The sequence below is a fragment of the Typha latifolia genome, chromosome 9 (assembly GCF_019914945.1).
Source record: "Typha latifolia isolate L0001 chromosome 9, TyphaL0001v2, whole genome shotgun sequence".
Lineage (NCBI taxonomy): Eukaryota > Viridiplantae > Streptophyta > Magnoliopsida > Poales > Typhaceae > Typha > Typha latifolia.
The window spans coordinates 10,693,323-10,716,345 of NC_133094.1; the positions used below are offsets into that span (position 1 = coordinate 10,693,323).

At 37.0% G+C, this 23,023-nt stretch overlaps 4 protein-coding genes across 6 annotated transcripts; 3 read left to right on the top strand and 1 right to left on the bottom strand.

Moving 5' to 3' along the window:
• Positions 1-2,726: 2,726 nt before the first annotated feature.
• On the top strand, positions 2,727-6,042 carry LOC140795747 (pentatricopeptide repeat-containing protein At3g26540). Of its 3 annotated transcripts, none has more exons than XM_073148498.1 (3): positions 2,727-5,453; positions 5,670-5,753; positions 5,905-6,042. In XM_073148498.1, the coding sequence occupies exon 1, from the start codon at positions 2,730-2,732 to the stop codon at positions 4,746-4,748; it is 2,019 nt and encodes a 672-aa protein (XP_073004599.1). In that variant the 5' UTR covers positions 2,727-2,729; the 3' UTR covers positions 4,749-5,453; positions 5,670-5,753; positions 5,905-6,042. The 3 variants fall into 3 exon arrangements, with proteins under 3 accessions (XP_073004599.1, XP_073004600.1, XP_073004601.1); XM_073148499.1 differs by lacking the exon at positions 5,905-6,042 and having other exon boundaries at positions 2,727-5,273; positions 5,389-5,453; positions 5,670-5,772; XM_073148500.1 differs by lacking the exons at positions 5,670-5,753; positions 5,905-6,042 and having other exon boundaries at positions 2,727-5,273; positions 5,389-5,541.
• On the bottom strand, positions 5,599-8,053 carry LOC140795748 (pentatricopeptide repeat-containing protein At2g13600-like). The gene has a single exon (XM_073148501.1). The coding sequence runs from the start codon at positions 7,966-7,968 to the stop codon at positions 6,238-6,240; it is 1,731 nt and encodes a 576-aa protein (XP_073004602.1). The 5' UTR covers positions 7,969-8,053; the 3' UTR covers positions 5,599-6,237.
• Positions 8,054-10,907: 2,854 nt separating this feature from the next.
• Positions 10,908-12,187, top strand: LOC140795261 (uncharacterized). The gene is made up of 2 exons (XM_073147738.1): positions 10,908-11,677; positions 11,933-12,187. The coding sequence occupies exons 1-2, from the start codon at positions 10,995-10,997 to the stop codon at positions 11,991-11,993; spliced, it is 744 nt and encodes a 247-aa protein (XP_073003839.1). The 5' UTR covers positions 10,908-10,994; the 3' UTR covers positions 11,994-12,187.
• A 3,015-nt stretch (positions 12,188-15,202) lies between these two features.
• Positions 15,203-23,021, top strand: LOC140794983 (TOM1-like protein 3). The gene is made up of 10 exons (XM_073147316.1): positions 15,203-15,431; positions 15,610-15,726; positions 17,126-17,204; positions 17,299-17,397; positions 17,483-17,596; positions 18,653-18,804; positions 19,079-19,160; positions 20,682-20,767; positions 20,860-21,108; positions 21,929-23,021. Exons 2-10 carry the CDS (start codon positions 15,620-15,622, stop codon positions 22,713-22,715), a joined length of 1,755 nt encoding a protein of 584 aa, XP_073003417.1. The 5' UTR covers positions 15,203-15,431; positions 15,610-15,619; the 3' UTR covers positions 22,716-23,021.
• Positions 23,022-23,023: the final 2 nt, after the last annotated feature.

Below are 23,023 nucleotides of genomic sequence, written 5' to 3' on the forward strand. Positions count from 1 at the left end.
TATGAATATTGTATATATACATCTCTTCCTCCTCCTCCTCCTCCTCATGTGTGTGCCATTGCTATATATATGCCATAAAATTATAGCAATCATTGCTAAGTCCAGGAAGATATACATCTTTTATCTCAGACATCAAGCAAGAAGGATCACCACCCCCTCCTAACAAAGGAAGAAAGAAAAGGCTAAGTCCACCACTTTAGGGTGGTTGGTTGCCCCACTAGAAGGTCTCCTCTCCTCTCTCTCTCTCTCTCTCTCTCGTGATGCAGAAATGATGCAATAATTCAATGAAAAGGTGCCTATTAACATTTCTCCATGATGGTTGTTGTGGAGGATTCAGGCTTTGTTTTCTAGTGCACTGCACCCACTTAGAGGGATTGGCATCCATTTTGGATGAGTAGTGTTTCTAGTCCTTATAAATACTACTTACGAATAGAATGTCATACTAACTCACTAACTGCTATAAAAACTTAAAATATTAGATAATATGCCTAAGAAATAGACTTAACTTAAACAACAAATGCTTTCCTATTTAATTGGCAAAATAGTTTGCCAAGATTCTAACTGAGAATCTCTTATTCTGATACAATATTAACTAGCCAACTACTCTAAAAACTTAAATTATTAGATAATAATAGTATTATCTTTTTCTCTTTTACATTCTAATATGTCAACAATATACTATATAAGAATACCATGGGTAAAACTGTAATACATAGAAAGACGGTGATTATTATTTGAACCATAAAGTCAAGACTACATCCTAGCATATACAACAACACTGCAAAGTATTTTCCAATTTTAAATATAAAATTGAGGCTCTCTTGGGAAACTTGACCTAATTGGTTAGGGCAACCAAAGTCTGGGTGGTGAACTTGGTGGAACTGCCATGCCATTAGAGCTAGCTATGAGTTGGGGTGATTTTGGATGTTGTTCATGTCTCCACATACTCTATTAATTTCATTTGTGGATCATGTGAAGCCACTTCTATGCCTTCTGCTTTGTTTTCTTCTGCAGCCCTTAGTGGGGGCAAAAGAAGGAAGAAGCTGGAATGCTTGCAAGAAAGTGGTGATGCTTGCAAGATGTTTATTAGTAATTCTGTAATTGTGACATGAGATTAAATTATTATTATCATCATGGGTTATTAAAAACCTTAGAGGTAAAATTTTGTGGCTAATTATAGAAGAATGATCAATAATTTTAGTAAAATTAGTAGGTCCCTATAATCAAGGAGGTCGCAGGGTTAACTCTAAGTAATTAGGGTGGAGAAACTTGCTTCGTGTCTTAGTGGCTTAACTCAATGGCTCAGTTAATGACTTACTCGATAGCATAGTGGCTTGAAGCGATATCTCAACGGCATTTAGTTTGAAGTAATAGATGATCAATAGCATAAACTAGACAGCTTACTATGTTGACTAAAGTTTGATGCGCTTAAATATGTACCTAGAGAGGGTTGATCTTTTCTTTACCTCATATTCATTCTTAGGCTTTTGAATGATTAAAAAAAAACTATGGAGGTATGAAATCATATTTGAAGTTTATAATTGGTACCTTAGAAATAGTTGAATGGGCCTGATCTAGCCAGCCCATGGGCAGTGATTGGGCCAGAGGACTATAAAAATATTTGTCCTATAAAGATATTTCTATTAGTAAATCATATTAAGTTTAAGGAAAAGGAAAAGTAAAGGGAAAAGAAGAATATCTGAATCAAACTTATTTAGGTCACTCTAGAATAAACAAGAAGAACCCAAATAGTTATTTGAAACTTATTTACTTAAATGAGTCACTACTAGTCACATATAAATACCACATTGAATTCATCAAATAGAGTCATTGTCTAGGATGGCAATTCTAATTCATTTATTCTTCATACTCAGTAAAGATAAGAAATCATCATCAATTTTAGAAATATATTAAAATACAATTGTTTCCTAAGTGTATCCTAAATCATTAACCATATTGACCATTGTTAATACAATAAATTTCGTAATAGTTTATATGAACGTGGTTTTAATGTGGTCTAATCCACATGTATCATTTCAGGCACCAATTAAAGGTGTATCAATACATCAATTGGGTGCATTGAATAACACTGATTGCTCCTTAAAGAGAATAAAGTGGGCCGTCATATTTGAACGAGTATAATTAGAGCTGTTAGATATACATAATTAATTAGAGAAGTGAGTTCAACGCGAATTTTCTCTTACAAATAGTCTAAATAATAGGAATAATCACTCTTAACCTTTTTTTTTCTCTATTAACACTCATTTTCTTAAATTTTTTGGTGCACATAACTCCCTAAATTATTAGAAAATTCTCAAATTCCTTTTTCATTAGACCTCGGCTATAATTTTTATCCATAAATTGTCACGTACCTCACGTGTTAAGTAAATTTATGATATTTATTTCTTATTTTGAAGGAAAGAAAGAAATATATTGGTAGAGGGCTTTTTTTTTATTTTTACTTTTTTTTTGTCTACGTCAAATAAATATTTTTAATAGTTTAAAAAGTATATGCATAAAAAAGAATGCAAGGATGTACGTGAAAAATAGATAAATAAATAAAAAAGTTTTCAAATACAATTATCTATGTTATATATTATATTATATTATATTATATTATTTTGTTGGAAAAAGCCATGAGACTATGCCACGTAGGACGTCCTAGTCACACTAACCCCCACAAAGTGTAGTAATAAATCTCACCGTGCGTATCTAGAGATCTCCTCTTCATGGCGTCCAACGCCATCTCCCTCCTCACCCGCCTCCTCGAAAACGCCTCCCTCCTCAAACCCAAACACAAACCCTCTCATCTCCTCTCCTCTTCCTCCTCCTCCATCCTTGCTCACCTCAATTCCACCTCCTCTCCTCCCTCCACCTTCCACCTCAACCGCGCCATCGAGTCCTTAGCCGCCTGCGGCCGCATATCCGACGCCCATGACCTGTTCGACCAAATGCCGCACCGAGACGGCGGCTCTTGGAACGCCATCATCACTGCTTGCGTCCGTAACGAACGCCCCCGAGACGCGATCTCCTTGTTCAGGCAGATGCATGGAGAAGGAATTTTACCTAAAGATGTCACCTTTGCCTCCGTGCTCAGCTGCTGCGCCGACCTCTTGGAGCTGTCGCTGGCACGGCAGATCCACGGACTCATTTTGAAACTTGCGTTCTCCTCAAATGTAATTATTGGTACCTCTCTTGTTGATGTTTATGGGAAGTGTGACATTGTTGACGAAGCGAGGAAATTGTTTGATTTAATGCCGCACCCAAATGCCATATCTTGGAATGTAATCATTCGGCGGTATCTTGAGGCAGGTAGAGGAGACGAGGCGGTGGCTATGTTCTTCCGGATGATTGGAGCAGGTATTAGACCTTTAAGTTTTACTGTTTCGAATACGTTTCTTGCTTGTTCGGATATTTTTGCACTGAAGGAAGGGTGCCAGATACATGGGTTTGTAGTAAAGATTGGATATGAATGTCATGTTCTTGTCAGGAAGTCACTCTTGGAGATGTATGCCAAGTGCGGGGCTATTGATGATGCTCATAGACTGTTTAATCTCTCTGAAACAAAGGATGTATTCTTGTGTACTTCAATGGTGTCTGCTTATGCAACCTGTGGAAGAATTGGTGATGCAGAGCTGCTCTTTGAAGAGATGTCAGACCGCAACATAGTCTCCTGGAATGCAATGTTGGCAGGGTATGCACGAAGCGCTTGTTGGGAAAAAGCAATGAATTTGTTTCAGAGGATGAGGAGGGAAACAGAAGAAATCGACATTCTTACGCTTGGTTCAGTTTTAAATATCTGTGCTGGGCTATTTGATCTTGAGACAGGAAAACAGGTTCATGGATTTGCTTATAGGAATGGCTTCCACTTGAATCTCTTTTTGATGAATGCACTTTTGGCTATGTATGCCAAATGCGGGTGTCTGAGAAATGCAGAGATCATGTTCTTCAGGATGGATTCACAGAGAGATAGGTTTTCATGGAATTCCTTGATCTTGGGGTATGAACGCCATTGCCGGAGTGAAAAGGCCTTGGCTGCTCTCAGGGAAATGCTAAGGGAGACGACTCCTAATGAGTCCACATTCAGCTCTGGATTGGCTGCTTGTGCAAATATATTTATGCTTGACCATGGGAAGCAAATTCATGCATACATGATCAGGAAGAGATTTGAGATCGATGACATAATAAGAGCAGCACTAGTTGATATGTACTCCAAATGTCGGCTGATTGATTATTCTGTCAAGGTTTTTGAACAGAAGAAATCAAGTGATGTAGTCCTCTGGAATTCAATGATTTTGGGATGTGCTTACAATGGAAGAGGTGAGTATGGTCTTGAGATATTTGAAGAGATGCAGAAACATGAGATTAGACCAGATAATGTCACTTTCCTCGGTGCTTTGCTTGCCTGTATCAGTGAGGGATATGTAAACTTGGGTCAGCGTTATTTCATTTTGATGAGTGAAGAGTATCATGTTGTTCCTCGTCTTGAGCATTACGAATGCATGATTGAACTCTTTGGCAAGCATGGCTTCATGGTTGAGCTTGAGAATTTTGTGGAAAGTATGCCATTTGAGCCGACAACTGCGATGTGGACAAGGATTTTTGATTCTTGTCGAGAATATGGAAACAGAAAACTGGGAAAAAGGGCTGAAAGATGCATTAATGAAACTAACCCCTTGAATCCAGTTAGATTTGAGGTCATCCCAGAAAGAGATTCAGTTCCTACAGACTCAATAGATTGCAGTTAAATATGAAGTGAGTTTGGCACTGATATGAAGAAATCATTGGAAGGCCTGTATGTGGTCCATGCAGAAGTATGCAAGGAGACAGGACATTCTCAAGAAAATACAGGAGATGCAGAAGCCTCCTGGTGACTGATGAATTGGAGTTGGGCCGTCCTGAAGAGTACTTGTAACTGCAGAGTTCTAGCCTTCAAAGATTGAAAGGTGCCACAACTCTTGCAAGTGCAATATCAGTAGAGTGCCCCATCTATGCTACAGCATTAAGTTTAAGTAGTAGTCGGAGCTGGGTTTGTTAAACAAGAAAATCATTGTTGTTAATGGTCATGATAAGTCATGATTGAAGACCAGAAACTGTAAATCTTGACCATTCTCAAAATATGTTCAGATGATATATTGATCATAGTCCTCCACTATGCAACTTGCAAAAAAGGAGGGCATCTCAGAAGATTAAAGTTCATGAGAATTCAAAGGGAGATCCTGCATAGTTGTATTGTATCATATTGATGTTCCAAGTAATACAGGAAACAACTGGTAAATATCATTACAAACATGGGTCTGCTGTGGTCTTTCAGATTAGTATCATTTATTTATGTGATACTTATGATCGTGATGACAAAGACCAAATGAGCTGTATTTCTTTTTTCAGGCCTCCTGGGTCCAGAGTTGTATTCCTCTCTTATTCTATAAAAAAATCATCTACTCAGAGAAGAGGTAAACTCTTGAATTTCAAGATCTCTTTGTTCTACATTCTCCAGTTGTTTTTAATATATTTTCAACAAGAGAGAATGTATTTTGTTAACTGAAGTATCTTGCTTGTGCATCAGCAAAAGTTAAGTTTTCGACGTGAGAAGGAATATAATGAAAGAACCATGAGGGCAATTAGATCAATAATCGAAAAGGAATTAATTCTTTAACAAATGGTTACAGATAATTATGAATGAATGAACTAAGAATACAAGCCCCGAAGTATGAACAAAAGAAGGAATGAAAGAGTTAGAAGAAGATGCAAAGGTATGAACTTCCTTCAGAGAAAACTATATTGCTTCATGCCTCTATGATGGGAATTCCCCAATTTCTAGATATCTTGGGCAAAAAAACACAGCAGTTCTAGTCCTTTCCTTCTTTTTTGATGTGCTACGTGTGTGTTATATGTGCATGACAGAGCCCCTCCAGAATGAAGAACAGAGTGGGAAGATGGAGGTAAGCTTCAAAGATCCTCTTCTCACTGTTAGCATACATCACAAGTCTCAGTCTAGAAATATTATCAGAGAGAATAATCTCATCCAAACCTATGTACCCTTTCCAGACCTCAGCTTTCTATTAAGGTGCAATGGCAGTTGATAAATTAACGACCAGAAGTTCAGAATATCTGATTATTCCGAGATTTCTCCTAGGATAAACACCCTATGACCATGAATCGCACCTGCCATGTGCATTTTATTTCTCACCAATCTGGTTTGTAAATGAGCATATTTATTTACCCAGTTGAAAGCTCTCACAATGTCAGAAGCTTTTTTTCTTCTACAGAATCTCTTATTTCCTTCATCTGATAAAAAACAGTAGCAAGCATTCCATATATCTCCTCTGTTTCACAGTGAGACTTATCAGCAGCTACAAATATATGCTTGACACTCCTTACCTCAATCCAACTGCAAGCTTGGTCCTTCCTCAAGCCCTTTCGCTTCATTAGCACCCTAATTCGTCGAGCATTGTCCCAGTGGCCCGCTGCTGCATAAATGTTGGACAACATCACATATCTTGCCCCATTCTCAGGCTCTAACTGAAAGAGAGACTCTGCAGCCCTCTCAGCAAACTCCAAATTTCCATGCACCCGACAAGCACCAAGGAGCGCACCCCACGTCCCGATGGTAGCCGACTCTCTTAAAGTAGATGGCAAACATTCTATAAACTCCATTGCCTCTTCAATTTGGTGGTTCCTCCCAAGAGCATCAATTAAGGCAGCATAATGCTCTGGCCTTGGTTGCACACCATACTTCTCCATTGAGTCTAGTATCCGACGTCCTTCGGAAACTAAACCTGCATGGCTACAAGCTGTCAGCACAGCAAGGAACGTGACATTTGTCGGTGTAACTCCAGCTTTCAACATCTTTTCGAATGTGGCAATGGATTGCTTTCCATGACCATTCTGAGCAAACCCAGTGACCATAGAGTTCCAAGACACAAAATCCCTCTCATGCATCCGATGAAACACGGCAACAGCTGATGCCATATCCCCGCATTTCGCATACATGTCGATCAAAGCATTGTGGATGAACAAATTGAATGGATCCAATCCAATGCAACCTCTCAAGATGAAACAATGCATCTGTCTCCCCCGTTCAACCAATCCCAACTTCGCGCAAGCTCCCAAAACCGACACCAATGTGAATGGTGTTGCCGCCACTTTCTCCTCCATCATCTTCTCAAACAGATCCAATGCCGCTTCTTCCTTCCCATTCTGCTCGTGCCCGGAAATAAGCGCTGTCCACGATATCGAATCCCGTGCTGGGATCTGCTCAAACACCAAAACTGCATCTTCAACCCGACGAACCCAACAAAATGCTGCAAGCAATGAAGTCCACGACACCGCATCCCTCACCACCATCCGATCAAAAACCTTTTGTGCATTATCTGCATCCCCACTCTTCCCATAAGCATCGATCATAGCATTACCCATTATAACATTCATCTCCAACCCAGATACAACTAAAGCACCATGAGCCTGCCGCAACGGCTCTAAAGCACCCAAATTAGCACAAGCTGTCGCGACGCCAACGACAGTGAACCGGTCAATGACAATGGCATCTCCCAAAGTCCGATCTTTAAGCAAACAGGAGAATATCTGCAGTGAAAGGCGGTGTTCCCCAAGGTGGGTGAGGGAGGAGATGAGAGTATTGTAGGAGACGAGGTTCCTCTGGGGCATTTGGTCGAACAGGTCGAGGGCGGAGGGGAGGTGGGTCAAAGAGCGGGAGAGGGAGGCGAGAAGGGTGTTATAAGAATACGGGTTCTTGTGAGGGAGATCGAGAAAGGCGAGGAGGGAGGAGGAAGGGGAGGAGCAGCGAGAGTAGAGATCGATGAGGAGGTTGGAGAGGAGGGTATGGTGGGAAAGAGCGGTCTTGAGGAGGAGAGAGTGGACGGCGCGGCCGAGATGGAGGTTTTTGGTGGAGATGGATAGGGTGAGGTGGGAGAGGAGGGTAGGGATGGCGGTGGCGGTGGCGGTGGACATAGTGGGGGTTGTAATGAGAGGAGGAGGGCATGATATTTTTTGTGTTAGGCGGGAAGTTAGTGATCTGGTGGTGGCAACTGGACTGAATGTATGAATTTCCTGCAATAAGGCTGCAGTGAATCCATTCTTTGAAGTAATTGAGCAAAACACACTTAGGAAGGAGGGTTGGCTTTTTGTCCGGCCTATCCTTTAGACTCTAAATTGATTTAAAAAAACTCAACTAACTAACCAACCAACTTCGTAGAGTCGGTAGGTACTCTTTTCTCAACAATTCGGTTTAATTGATACGATTAGAGGAGCAGTTTACAACGCTCGAAAAAAAAGTTTATTTAACTACCAACTAACTCTTCTCTTATAGAGTTTGCGATAATTAAAACAAAGTTAGGGGAATTTCCTAATTAAGCCTATTTTTAATATCCTATCATTTCATAATAATTATATTTTAATATTTATAAATTGCACCCTATATTTTATAAAATGCTTCTAGAAAATTCAGCTATTTGTATTCATATAATCCTAAATACTTATATATTCTTTATATAATTTCATCCACCTAAATACTCGTTTGCCTCACCAAGAGGCTTAGACCTTGGTAGGGTTTTGAACCTAACATTAGCATATGTTAGAGGTGAACATTATGCGGCGGGGTCAAGTTTGGGCTAGATTTTTTGAGTCGATTAGACTTAAATATTTATTTATGATCCGACCCACGAATTACTTAAGTCGGGCTAGAATAACATGTTACCGCCCACTAGCTCATAAGATATCGGATTTGAGCCGAGCGAAATATGTTGAATTAAAAAATATTATATATTATAGGACTAAGCATAATAAGTCTCTATGAAGATATTTGAGTTATCTTTCGTAGGAATGTAGTTATATATTAATATTCAGCTTACTAAATATCTAATGTAAAATTAAAAATAATAAAAATAGATATGCATAACAGGTCGAGCACCCAATAATCACCTCTAGATTATCACCTCTAAATCTATCTAATAGATGAGGGGGAAGCTACTGGATCATAGACCCTCTATTTGGAGGGAAGTCATACTCTAGCTCTACCATAAGATACCTTCACTCTCAAGGACTCATTGACTTTGCTACTTGGAAAGGTGGGCTCAAGGTTGCCCTCCACTTCTTTGTTGGTTCCTCCTTTTACTCGAGTAGAGGGGATTATATTAGGTTTTGGTTTGACTGTTACGTAGAGGATGCTTCTCTCCAATCCCATTTTATTGTGTCTTTCTTTCCTTCTCCCATCATTTTGGCCTCCGTAAGGACCTCGCCAGCTTAATATGGCCTAGAAAGGATGACCATGATAAGATTAATTCCTGAGGTAGACCCAGATTAAAAGTCCTCTATGAGGTTGCTGGTGACCTCTCCATATGTGATGTTTTGGAGATTCACAGCTACAAATTCCTTCTTCATCGTCTCTTTCAACTCTCTCCTGCTTCAAAAGCTCGTCTAAGTTGGATTGCTCCACCATCCTTTGGAAGATATCTCTACCCTCAAAGTGAAGACATACTTTTAGTTGACTATTTCCGACAAAGTCCATACAGGAGATCTTTTAATTTGCTCGAAAAAGGCTTTTCCTGCCCCCCTTTGCCACTCAATGAATCTGTTGTCAAGCTACGGTTTACTTCTGCCATTCTTCTCTAGCTTTGTCATCGCTTTCGTCATCCCTTCCCACATATACTATTCGCTTTGGAGGAGGAGCTTCATTCGAGGCCACCTTACAGAGCTGTGCTAATCACCTCCTTGGACTATTATGGTGGTGGATTCTCTGTAGAAAGAAAGAAACCATAGAATCTTTAGAAGAAAGACTTTTGACTTACATAGAACTCTCCATCTCCCTCTCCCTCTCCCTCTCATACATCTGGAGGTAGAGGAGGTTATTATTTTTATTCTCCTCTCTAATGTCCTCTAATGACCTTTTGGCAATGTCTGCTGTAATTATCCCCCTTCGTCTCCTCTCCAACCCCACCCTATTCCTATCTCTTATTGAATAAAAAATATAAGTATTCCCATAAATTATTTTCTTGACTAAGAATTAACAAAACTGCAGCTTTATTTAGCTTGGTGGGTGTAGCTGTTGGAAGTCAAATTAAAGCTTTTAATTTAATTCCCAGATCCACTTCAAGATCCTAATCCAGTGGCTCCTGCATTCTGCCGCTGTCTGCTTAAGATAAGGACAGGGACATCTAAAACAAATTAAAAGTCCCAAATTGAAAAATAAAATAATTAGGAAGTAATATTTGTCCTTTTTATTTCTAGAATAGCTAGTGGTATGATGTTCTTTCTTTAATCTTTATCGACTACCAAAGGTCAAATATACGTTTCCACTGGGTTGGCCTAAACATTGATATGCTGAGTCATGGATTCATGAGGTGATAGAAATTATTGCTTATTAAAGAGCTTATATTATCCAATCCAGTTACTCTATAGACACTAATATTCTGGTTAGAGAAATAAAAGTTAGCCAAAAAGATCAATAATTCAAGTTCTATCCATTACTTGATCAAAAAAATAAGAATAAAAGGGTTGAAAAACATCTTGTATTTTTATTTTTATTTTTATTTTTTACTTAGGACAAGTTACTTTTTTAGAGATATTATAGTCATTATGGTTAATTTAAATTAATTCATTGATATATTTAATTATTCGTTAAAAAAAATTTATTTAATTTTATTGTTATAATCATTGGAAGATGACGATTTAGTTGATGCACAGGATTTATTTCTAGAATTAGCCATCCAATTCCTTGAAGAAAATGGAAACACTGCCGCTGTTCTTGACCAATTGCACACGCCCACGTGCGCCCTCTTCTAGAAACCGACGACTTCTTGGGTTATAGTTTCCAACCGCCGTCCGACATGCAATCGATCAAATATTTCGTACGTAATCACGACTCTCTCGTCTTCAAACTTGAGTTATTAGCCGTTGAAAATTATACACATAAATATATCCCGTGCTTCCCCCCCTTTCTCTTCCTCTTTCTATCGAGATCTCTCTTCTCCTCTCTATCAATGGAGTATGACAAATGGGCAGAGAGGATTAAATCCGACCAGAGTCAGTTCGTCAAATCCACCGGCACGATCAAGTCCGGCGGCGCATGGTCGAGAAGAGCTCCCACCAATCCCCAACCCAAGCCGATCGCTGCTCCTCTCTTTCCAATCCGTGGCCGGATAGGCGACTTCAACCATCTCCATCCATCCCCTCGAGCTCAGGCGATCGAGAGACACCGCCACGAGATGCTCGAGATGGTCCGGGCCATGCCCGAGGCCGCCTACGAGCTCTCGCTCAGAGACCTCGTCGAGTCTCAGCCGGTGCCGACGCCGGCACCGATGCCGAAGCCCGAACCGGGATTGCCAGCAGTAGAGGAGGCCCATGAATCGCCCAAGAATAAGGAGAAGAAGGAGAAGAAAAGAAGGATGAGAAAGCGATACTACCTCGATCCAGAGCTGCTTGTGAAGCTATTCATGCCGCTGGCCATGGGAGACAGGAAGAAGAGGTTGAGTAGCTTTAGCTCAAGTGCGAAGATCTCGCCGAAGCCGATGGCGGCGGAGGGGAAGAAGGATTTGGATCACGGACAAGGTTGGAAGATTAAGACTGAGAAGACGATGATGGTGATGATGAGCGAGGAAGGAAGCAGCACGACTAGCAGCAGCTCAAGTAGTAGTATTACTTCCAAGATGAGAAGCGCAAGCAGGTAAAGTCTACTTCTTTGAGTAGATTTCTATGTCTTGATAGAATTTTTTTTTAAAAAATAATTTGAGATAGCAGTATGCTCTGTTCTTCTCTGCTCTGTTTCTCTAATTAGTTTTTTTTTTATTTTGGTTATAAATTAATTACATTTTTTTTAAGAACAAAGTGTTCTTGATCAGATGATAATTGAACAAAAATAAAAGAATAATTATGCAAATGTTTCAGATCAAGAGTATGACTTCCTCATTCTTCTCTGCAGGAAAATGAAAGGATGCTGTTCTTTCTTCAAGATCAATAGAAGCAAATCCAGGGAGAGTTGAAGGCCATCACTCCTCTTCAGAGAGGAAATCCATACACATAAAAAATTGATGGAAAATATATGTGTATCATATTATGTTATATTTTCCCTTTTCTTTTCCTTAGTATGTTTTTGAAATGAAGGCTCTGTACCTAAACAAACACTGTGTAGTAGAGAGTTATATATATACATAAATGATGCACAGAGTTGAGAAAATTGATATGATTTTTATTTTCGCCGAAGATTTTAAGTATGATTTTTCTTCGAAAATCTATAGAATTTCTTGATTATGTGCTCGAAGTATATTGTTGATTTGTTACTTAACAATTTAAACTTTTGGATTAACTAGCACATGTAAAAATATTGGGAAAATTATTGTATAAATCGAGTTGAATTGCTTGTTTAGGATAAGAATAGTAGATGAGCTAATGTCTGGGTTTATGGCTAAGCAATTAAGGAAAATTAAGTTAGTGATAAGGAGGAAAAAGAAATAGAAGAGAATGTTGGAAATTTGGCTAAGTTATAAGTGGGACTCACACGTTATTAACATAACGATGAATTAATAGTAGAATTAATTTAGCTCAAATAGTATTTTATTGTCGTATATTCTTCTATTCAAATTTATGAAGAGAAGTGAATATAAATTGGCTTTAGAAAAAATAAAGAGAAGTAAGTTTAGTACTATACTAGATATTTAAGAAATATTAGTATGATATATAAGTGTCAAACTTCTTATGGAATTTGGGCTCCAAAAAAGACACATATTTTGTGGGTAAATGATATTATATAAATTAAATCAGACACGTGCACCGATTGACTTGTCTCAGTTTGGTTCATGCATTGATAAAGCCCAAAAATTATTATTTTTTGCCTAATACATGTTTGGATATAGTCTAATTCGAGTCGGGTTCAATTAAACACAAAGTCGTGTGTTCCTTCGATTAGAATAGTTAATGTTGGTTGGTGAACCCTCAATGGTGTATCTCGTAATAAAAAAAATTGTTAATCGGTTCAGACTCGAAATGATGCATTCATTCATAACCAGATCCAATCATTCGCATCCTTTCATCGAGCCTATTTAATCCTATAAATAGGCTACTAGTTGCATTTTTTTTTTTGCTAAATTTTGTTGATTCAATCAAGTTTGGTTAAAGTCTTTTGTATGTATTTGAGAAAGTAGAACATCATTCAGGTTTAACAATGCATTCGAATAGGTGCTTCTTTTTTAGTGCATTCTAGAAGTACAAATTAATCTTAAGAAGATAATATCCAACATTAAACTCGACTATACAGAATTTTACATTATGTAATTAGTAAATTAATTTAATATATTTACTTATTTTGGATGGAATTTATTGTGACTTTTAAAATTAGATTATTACCGCCACAAGAGAATATAAGAGGAGAGAGAAATTTAGGGGTAGAGAAATGTTCTTTTTTCTCTGAAAATAGAGAGAAAGTGAGAGAAAGAACTTTTCATTTTTTTTCTCATCTTTTTCTCTTATTATTTTCTTAGAATTTTACATAATTATCACTGAAAACCTTTAAAATATCATAATCGCCACCAAAATTATTGTGTTCTTTTAAAAATATCATTAATTTAATTAAATCTAACTAATCATAATTAAAACCAACTTTGATAAAAGAACTATTTACCCTCATATAAATTATTAAAAGTAGTTTTAAAGCTATCCAGTATTATACCTATTACAATAATACAACAAAAATACATCTTATTCTATGTGTGATAAATTTTTTAGTCTAAATAAAGATATTGTACTCATCTACATGTGTTTATTAACTTTGATACTAATAATCTATTAGAAATATTCTGTTAAAATTAACCATAATGAAAATTCTAAAAGAGTCAAAATCTTTTTGTGACAATTATAATTTTTTGGAAGTTTTCAGTGAGAATTATGTAAAAAATTCCTATTCTTTTTCTCCTTTTCTTACCAATCCATAGATGAAGAAGGAAGAATTTGAAAAGATAAATTAAAGACTTGCATAATTTCTTCTCCTTTTTTTTTTTTCCTCTTAGTAAATTTTTTATTATTTTTTTCTCACCAAATGGAAGGAGTGGAAGGTCTCTGGAGTCAATCCAAGTAATTGGCCAGAGACAAAATTAATATGTGGGTCGGTTGAATTCAATTCTCACAAGTAACACCAAGTAGGACGCAGCAGACCCTGCACCCATGGATGCAGGAACTTCCTGCATCCAAGAGTTTTTTTTTTCTTTTAAGATAAAAAGGCAAATCTATTAATCAACTTCGCCCGCAAGCACTACTTACATCAACAATCAGAATAGATAGGACCGAGGGGGGAAAAAAGCTCTCCCAGGTACAGTTAAAAGTCATATTCCTACCATAGTTTGAGAGTCAATCAGCTGAATAATTTGCCTCGCGATAGATATGGTATAAAAATACGAAAGGAAAAGCAGATAAGAGATACATGATAGCAGCGGACGCCCGAGGAGCTGGGTGGAGACCTTTCAAATATTTCTATTTGCATAGAAGAAACAATTTAAAAATTTTAGTAATCTTAAAATTAAGCTCTTAAAAACGGAGTGCGTCTAGTTTTTATACTACACATATATTTCTATAACGGAGTGTGCATAATTTACATAAGGGCGGTCACAGGAGTTTAATTTCATTATTATCAAAACTTGAAGATTTTTTTAGTCATTTACATGCATATATTTCTATATTTCTTTTTTACTAGGGACATAATTTGCAAATAGTAAATAATGCCAATTGTAATTTGTATACTTCAAAATTAAGTGCTTAATCTCTATTGTGCACAACACCAAATTACAATGATTAGCCAATCGTAAAAATAAAAATTATTGAACATATACCCTCTTATATCTCTTAATTAGTAGCTTAGTAATTAGGTGAAGAATGTTAGAATAATTATAAATAATATTTTAAGGTTGGCAAAGATAGCTTACTAATTTAACAATTTATTTACGGCGAGAAATATTAAGACTAATGAAGCATATTAATTTTAACAAAAGGGTATAATGAAATTTACCGAATACTAATTTAGAGATTTTTGCTGGATTTAATTAATTTTGTAAAATTAAACAAAAATTGGATAATTCTGCAAAAAAGAGGGGATTTCTAATTTGTTTTGATTGATTTACTGAATTTTAGCGGTTTCCTACGACCAGGGATGCAGCCGATCCATTTCCTTGGGGGGAGATTAACCAATTCAAGAAGAGTGTGCAACGGGAAGTCCAAATCTCTCTTTCTCTATCTTCTCGTTGGTCTTCAACCACGGGCGACTTCTTTCCCACTATAAACTCCACAATCCCATCTCTCTCTCTATCTAAGCTTTAGATTCTTGGGGAACACCCGAGCACGATCTCCTCTCCCTCATTCGAATCCAGCGGTTGGATTCTTGTTGGTCTTCTCTTGACGATCTTATTCTTTCGACATCGATCGGCGCTTCTTGCTCGGTGAGTTTTACCTTCTTTTTTCGTTGTTATCTTTGGGTTTTGACGATTGAATGGGGAAATGTGAGAAAGATCTTGACTTGGGGTTGTAAGGGGTTTTGAGAGGCTGTTGCTTTTAATCTGCGTGAGATTAGGGTTTCTCTTACAAGGGGAATTCACATTGTTGGGTTTGGTCTTGTAGGCGCTTTCTGATGGCTACTGCAGTGGCGTGGGTCGAGAGCGCGACGAGCGCCTCGTTGATCGGTCCCGATTGGGGGATCAACCTGGAGCTGTGTGACATTATTAACATGGATCCCAGGTGACGACTCTTGCTGTCTTTCGATTTCTTGATCTGTTTGATTTGATACTTTGTTCGTCAAAGTTGTCTCCTTTTTCTATATCTTGTTGTCTGGTAGATAAGGAGATGTTTGATTACTGTTTGTGCCTTGTGCACCTGAATTTAATGTGAATTTGCTTTTGCATTTGAACCACAAGAAGGGATTTTCTAAATATTTGTAAATTAATCTTGTTTACACAAGTTGCAAGAAGTGGCAGGCAGTCATCTCTAATCTGTTGTGAGGTTGATTGCCTTCATTAATTTACTTCACATTAGATTAAAAATATTGGGAAATTTGCATATGACACCCTGCTTTTTAATGAAATTGTGATTTACACCCTATATTTTTCACTGTTTGCAAGTCGAGTTCTATGATTTAATAAATATATGTAGAGAACACTCTATTATTAGATATGCTGATTGCAGATTAAGTTAACTATACTAGAAAGATTACGAGAATACCCTTAGCTAAGTTATGTTTATTCAATTTAACCAAACTCAATATAACTCAATCCAATCCAACTCAACCAAACCCAACCTTTACCTAACTGATATTAGGTTACCAAATCCATCTCAACTCAGAACACAAAACGTTCTAGAATTTGCTCATTTCAATTTTCATGTGGAGGAGAAGAGAGGTTCTCTTTATAAAAAAAACTAAAAGCCCAAGCTATGCCTAAATAAAAGTCTAAGCTATATCTAAATAAATACTAAACCCAAGCTATACCTAATATGTGGAGAAGAAGAGAGTCACCGGAGGAGAAGAATTTCCCTTTTTTTGATCTGATCTAATTTGCTCAAGGAGGAAGAAGTAATTATGTTGTATCCAAAGAGAGAATAAGGAATAGAGAAAAAGATGATGAAGGAACTAAGAATATTTTAGTCATTTTTAAGAAATATATTCATTTTGATGGAATATTCTTATCTGCCCAAACGATGTTAATTTAAAATTTTTAAATCTAACATAAGATATTTTCTGCACATATTTAGTAAATCATAGGACTCGATTTATAAATAGTAAAATTGTAGAGTATAAATTACAATTTCGTTAAAAAACAGTGTATCATATGTAAATTTTCCAAGAATATTAGACGTTACAAATTAAATATTAATAAATTCTTCAGATATAGACTGTTTCCTCCCTTGAGTTACCATGATGTGGCCTACTTTTGATCATATGTGTTGTATTCTGCTTTGAGGATGCTTATAAAAGTCCTTAAATCTAAACTATTCCATATGCATATATGGCATTGACGTGTTTGTGTCTGATCACCGAGAGAATTTCATATCCATTTTTAAGCTTTACATGATTGTCATTACATTATGCTGTTTGCTTCTTGAATGTAGTAATTAACGTTTGTGAATTTTCAATGAAGTGCAGACAGACTAAGGATGCCATTAAGTTGCTTAAGAAGCGTCTAGGAAGCAAGAATCCGAAAATACAGTTTCTGTCTCTCTTTGTGAGTATATTGCACTTCCTTTTTATATAATCTGTTAGCAATCTATTCTGTTTTGCTAATAATATTTTTTTTCTTATGAAAATTACTAATTCAGGTGTTGGAGGCTCTAAGTAAAAATTGCGGGGATTATGTTCACCAGCAAATTGTTGACCGTGATATATTACATGAAATGGTGAAAATAGTTAAGAAAAAGGTAGGAGTCTTTACCAATCAATACAACTTTACGAATCTACATCCTCCTCAGGTCTATATCAGTTTCTATAAGTTTACTTGTGCAGCCTGACTTAAATGTGAGAGAGAAGATATTGATTCTGATAAACACATGGAATGATGCTTTTGGAGGAGCAAGTGGAAGATATCCGGAGTACCATGCTGCATACCAAGAACTGAGGGTATAGCATACATCTTGTTCTTCCATTTTCCATTTATGTCTCTACATAAATGTTTTCTTTTCCCCTGCTGTTCTTTCAATACTTTTTCAACTGTGTTTTTCCCATGTTTATCTTTTTGTGTCAGTATCGTCCCAGTTATCCCTCTGTCTTATCAAAGTACTAGTTGGAATTACCAGGTTTACTCTTTGCATATCTGGTTTTTTCATCTAGTAGTGATGGCATAATGAAGCCTGCCTCCATTACCTCTCTGCTGTGAAGCTTATCTAGGACATGCTTTTTATTTACATTCACATATTTTGGAAAGAGCTGCTAAATCAATATATACATATGCTATATATATATAAATGGTAGATGGGTTAGGGCGACAAATGTGATATATGTTCCATAGAGTTGCATTCTCCTTTCACATTGATATGCTTTTTAGTGTAATGACATTTTCTTATTTGCTTAAATTTGTCAAAAGCACCAATACTGGGTGTTAGTAATATAATTTGTATTATATTACCAAGTCTCTCTTTTATATAGAATGTATTTGGATATACTTATGCTATACTAAACATGATTTTGATCGGCCTGTAACGGGGAGATACTAGAAATAAGAATTTGAAAAGTATGGTTTCAGATGGTAGTTTTATCATTTTAACCTCATGTGATTGAACTTATCTTACATTAAAAAAAAAGATACATAAAGAAGGAGCTTTTCTTTATATAAGTTATACAAGTTTAAATCTCTTTCACATTATTACAGATATAAATTTTATTGATGGAATTTAAGTGGAAAGCTGAAGAAATTTGTGTATTTGGATTCACCTATACAAGCAGTCTTTTTGAACAATAACTCATGTTTCTTGCAAGTTTAAAGTTCGTATTTTAAATATATTTGTTCGTATTCTCCTATCTTCCATATATGCCTTAATTCTGCCTGCTCTGCTTCTCAGTAATATGTGGATCTCATCTTTTAGCTACTTCAGCAGACATCTTTTTCTCATGGCTGATTTAATTACATCGGTAAACTAAACCATGGCATAGCAGAATTTGATGCTCTTGTCTCTATAGGCTGCTGGAGTAGAATTTCCACCTCGTACAGATGAAACGGTACCATTGTTTATCCCTCCCCAAACTCATCCTGTGGGGCATCAGTCTGCTGAATTAACCTATGAAGATGCTGCTCTAGAAACTTCTCTTCAATCTGATGTTAATGCTCTGAGGTATCTTATTGGTATCTGCAAGGTAGTTATTGGCTTGTTCACGTTCAACGTTGTCTTTTGTAGACTCTTGAGCGTAGCCTGGTTCTCTCCAGCTAGGCTCATTTATGTCCCCTCGTTGTGTTTATGTTTTGATAAACCAACATTTTCGACAGGAGAACTTTATACTTAATTTAGAAACTCTGAAGCACTGGCAAAATGGCTTTGTGGCTTCCAACTTGTATCTTTTTACTCCGACATCGTGAAGGAATAAACATTTCTTTTTTACTTTATGCAGCTCAGATGACATTCAAAATGCTCGAGAGATAGCAGATGTATTAGCTGATATGCTTAATGCTTTGGATCATAAAAATCCTCAGGTAGTTTTCTCCTGTAGATTGCCTTGGAATATTCAAAGGCCATTATGAAATTCAACATTTTTCTTACAGAATTGTACATTGAGAAAACTCTCCGTGTTTGTTCAAATGATTTATCTAGGATCAATATGTAGATTATGTAAACTAGCTTCCATTTACTACTAAAAGTTCTTATAGTATTTTCAATTTTATTGGCGTTGATGTTTAGTTGATAGTTTTGTCCGTTTACCAATCAGAAAAAATTTGAACAGCGGCAGTGAAGATATTGCTTTTGGAGTGATCTAGTTTTTGCAGAATTACTTTAGCAAGCCTTTTGTCATTTGAGTGCACTTGTCACTTTCTTATAGAGGTTTTTCTTAAAACTAATTTGGGAATCTGCTTAAGGACAACAAGCATTGTTTAGAAAAAAAGAAATGCTCAGTAGAGCCATGATGGCTTAGCAAGTATACTTGTCAAAACTTGAGAACGATGGAAACAGTGAATAATTTTTTGTCATTCGCTGCAGTGAAGTTAGGTAACCTTGGTTGTTAGGGAGCTTGAAAAGGAAAGGCAGCTGAAATTTAACTGAAAAGTCTGAAAGAAGGATAGTAGGAAAGTTCTAGTGGTTGAGGATTTGGTGATTTTCAAAGATAAAAAATTCTAGAGGCAAATGTGAAACTTGTTTTTTAAGTATTAGTGTAAGACTTGATACTATGGCTTAGTAGTAGATAGGACGAGTGAATATGCACTTACAACTGAGTATTTTTAGGACAAACCTTTACTTCATGTGATTTTTAACAGGTAGAAAGTATCACAAGGTTTCACTGATTTTCAATATGGTCAGAGATAATATCGATCTATTCTCACAGTGCATGTACTTTGGTGCATGAATCTAATTTATTTAGTTAGTTTTTTTTTTCTATTGATCATATAAAGCCACCTCACCTAGTACTTAAATAGTTAAATCATTCTTGATATTCAATTCAATGAACAATTTGTCTTTCTACTTACTGCCTTGTGGACCCAAACAGGCGACACATTGTCAAAGTAGGAACATAAAAAAGCAGGGCCTCTTCCTCTTTCCAGGAGTTTGTTCGAGGTCCCTTTGCTAGAATGCAATTTATTGGTTCTTCATATGCTAACCCATTGTTTTACCTATCATGAAGATGTTTGTCTACTGTTTGGTTGGCAACAGAAGGATCTTGTTTTCGAAGAAATAGGCTCCCTCCCTCCCTCTCAACATAGGCAATTTTATTGGGAGCAAATTGTCACATAAAAAACAGTCAGGTTTTCTTTGTTAATTACTGTAGTCATGTTTATTTGAATAAATATGCTCTAAAAAGCAAGCCAAGTCATAGTAGTGTTTTGGAATTATGAAGGTTGATGTTATTGCAAAACATGAGTTGGCCCCTTCCAGCAGTGACAGACACCAAGCAGCCTAATTGATTAGCTGGATTGACACTACTTTCTGTACATTAAAAAAAATAGTTTGACTCTTCTGAATCTGAACTATTTTTGCAAACTATAACATGCTTCTCATTGCAGGATCTAAAACAAGATGTTATTGTTGAGCTTGTAGAGCAGTGCCGCACTTATCAAAAGCGAGTCATGGATCTCGTGAATAACACTGTGTATGGATGTAGTTTATGTTTATCTATTCTGAAAATATTATCCGTTGGAACTATACCATTAAATTGATAATTTTACTGTCGCTAATCTGCAGGGATGAGGGACATTTATTTCAGTATCTGGCTTTAAATGATCACTTGCAGCATGTACTTGAACGACATGATAACATAGCAAAAGGAAGTCCTCCCACCAGCGGAGCATTAGTGGATACTTCTGTCCCTGCTGTTAATGTAAATCAGGGAACTCATACTGGTGGAACTACACTGGCGTCCGTTGCCCCTATCATTAATGTAAACCATGAGGATGATGAGTTGGAGGATGATCTTGCTCAACTTTCACGCAGGTATTGTATTAGGTTTCTATATTTTCTTATGGAGCCTTATTCTTTCAATGGACGGTGTTCTTTTAAGAAAGTTTATAGGAGGAAGAAGAATTGCATAGATAATAAACATCTTATTGTAATAGAATTTTTTTTCTTGTCAAGTAGGAATTGTAATCAGTATAAGATGGAGCTGAAATAGTATATTAAAACTCACTGTCACCATTAATTAATAATCATGATCATGTTATGCATATTCATTTTGTATAACATGTTGTCGCATTGGCAAGAAAAGTTACCTCACTGTCCAATTGGAATGCAAGGTAATGATCATCCAATGGTGCATTATTGTCATGACTCTCTTTATCGGAGCATTTCAAACCTCTCCATGGAAAGGTTGCAAATGCTATCTCTGAAAGTGCCTGAATTCAATTATTATGGTACATATACACACAATGATGACCAAGTAAATGAAATATGAAATCTCATCTTACATAGTCTGTTTGTAGATATTTCTTCATAGTGCTGAAAGTGTGCGTCTTAAGATTAATGTCTTCATCTTGTAACACCTACATAGTGCTGAATGTATGTCTTTTCCCACAGGTCTGTTTGTAGACATTTCTTAACTGCTTAGTGGACTGTAGTACAGTTTAAAATCATGAACTGCATTCTGTAGCATACACATTAGTATTCTTAGTTCTTAAATTGGTGCCAGACTTCCATCATCTAGTTGTAGTTGCCAGCATTTATTCTATAAATGCTAGCCATTTACATGTCTCAAATAATTTGGTGTGAGCAAAGTTTGTGCGCTTAACACACCTTTTCTTTAACTCCATTATTCTAGGAGTGCAAGGGACAGTGCAGCAGAGCAGAGAAGGAAATCTTATAATGAGAATGTATATACAAGCCCTCTGATTCCTCCACCACAACCGTCATCAAAGAAGCCAGTTGGCATGGAGTTAGGCGTAGTTGATTTTCTCAGCAAAAATGCCTGCAGATCAGAAAGACCATCTGATGCCCACCCCAGCGTACCTTCTCAGTCCGACTTACCTCCTCCACCACCATTGTCAAAGAAACCAGTTAGCACAGAGTTAGGTGAAGTCGATTTTCTCAGTGGGAATGCCTACAGATTAGAAAGACCATCTGATGCCCACCCCAGCACACCTTCTCAGCCCAACTTACCTGTATCTTCCCTTCCCACAAATAGCATCTCAACTCCATCATCTGTGTTCCACAGTCTACCCAAATATGACGAGCCTGTTCAATCAACAAAGAGTACTGCAGTTGATCTTCCAAAGGCACCTTGGGAAACACAATCTGCTTGTTCTTTACCTCCACCTCCTGCAAAATATGGTCAAAGGCAGCAATACTTTCAGCAGCAGGCTTTATCTAGTGGAAAGCCAGGACCAACTTACAATGGACTGCTAACGCCAACTCAAAACTTGTCTCTGGGTGAGAGACACACTAATGGTAATCAACAGCACATCCCACATCATTTGCATGGTCAGGACACATCACCCACAACCAAACAAGGCAAAACTGAGGATTTACTTTTCAAAGATCTGGTTGATGTCGCAAAGGACAGATCATCTCCTTCATATAAGAGACCGCTAAGTCGTAGAACTCGATGATTGACTTCCAGCTTTGACGTTGCCTAGTACTTATACACTTGCTTCACCAGGTTTTTTCTACTAAAGAACAGGAATCCTGGTTTGTTGAATAAAGAGCGAGTTTAGTGTGTCATAGGTTTCCTCGGTTGATTATTTTGTGAAATATGTACATCTTTAGCTTACCATTTTATGAGAGATATTTATCTTGCTCATATTTGTGACTTGTCACGTGTCATGGGTAATTTTTTCTACATCTCCTGACGTCTATCTCATGGTGTAATTATGCCTTGTGTTATTGATTGTATATGAGATATCCTGCTTCTATGAGG

Excerpts from the sequence above, each read along its gene's own strand:
- LOC140794983 (XM_073147316.1), top strand. The coding sequence starts at position 15,620 with ATGGCTACTGCAGTGGCGTGGGTCGAGAGCGCGACGAGCGCCTCGTTG. Across the intron at positions 17,597-18,652 it reads CTGCATACCAAGAACTGAGG|GCTGCTGGAGTAGAATTTCC; the intron begins GTATAGCATACA and ends TTGTCTCTATAG. Across the intron at positions 18,805-19,078 it reads TCTGATGTTAATGCTCTGAG|CTCAGATGACATTCAAAATG; the intron begins GTATCTTATTGG and ends TACTTTATGCAG.
- LOC140795261 (XM_073147738.1), top strand. The coding sequence starts at position 10,995 with ATGGAGTATGACAAATGGGCAGAGAGGATTAAATCCGACCAGAGTCAG. Across the intron at positions 11,678-11,932 it reads AAGATGAGAAGCGCAAGCAG|GAAAATGAAAGGATGCTGTT; the intron begins GTAAAGTCTACT and ends TCTTCTCTGCAG.
- LOC140795748 (XM_073148501.1), bottom strand. The coding sequence starts at position 7,968 with ATGTCCACCGCCACCGCCACCGCCATCCCTACCCTCCTCTCCCACCTC.
- LOC140795747 (XM_073148498.1), top strand. The coding sequence starts at position 2,730 with ATGGCGTCCAACGCCATCTCCCTCCTCACCCGCCTCCTCGAAAACGCC.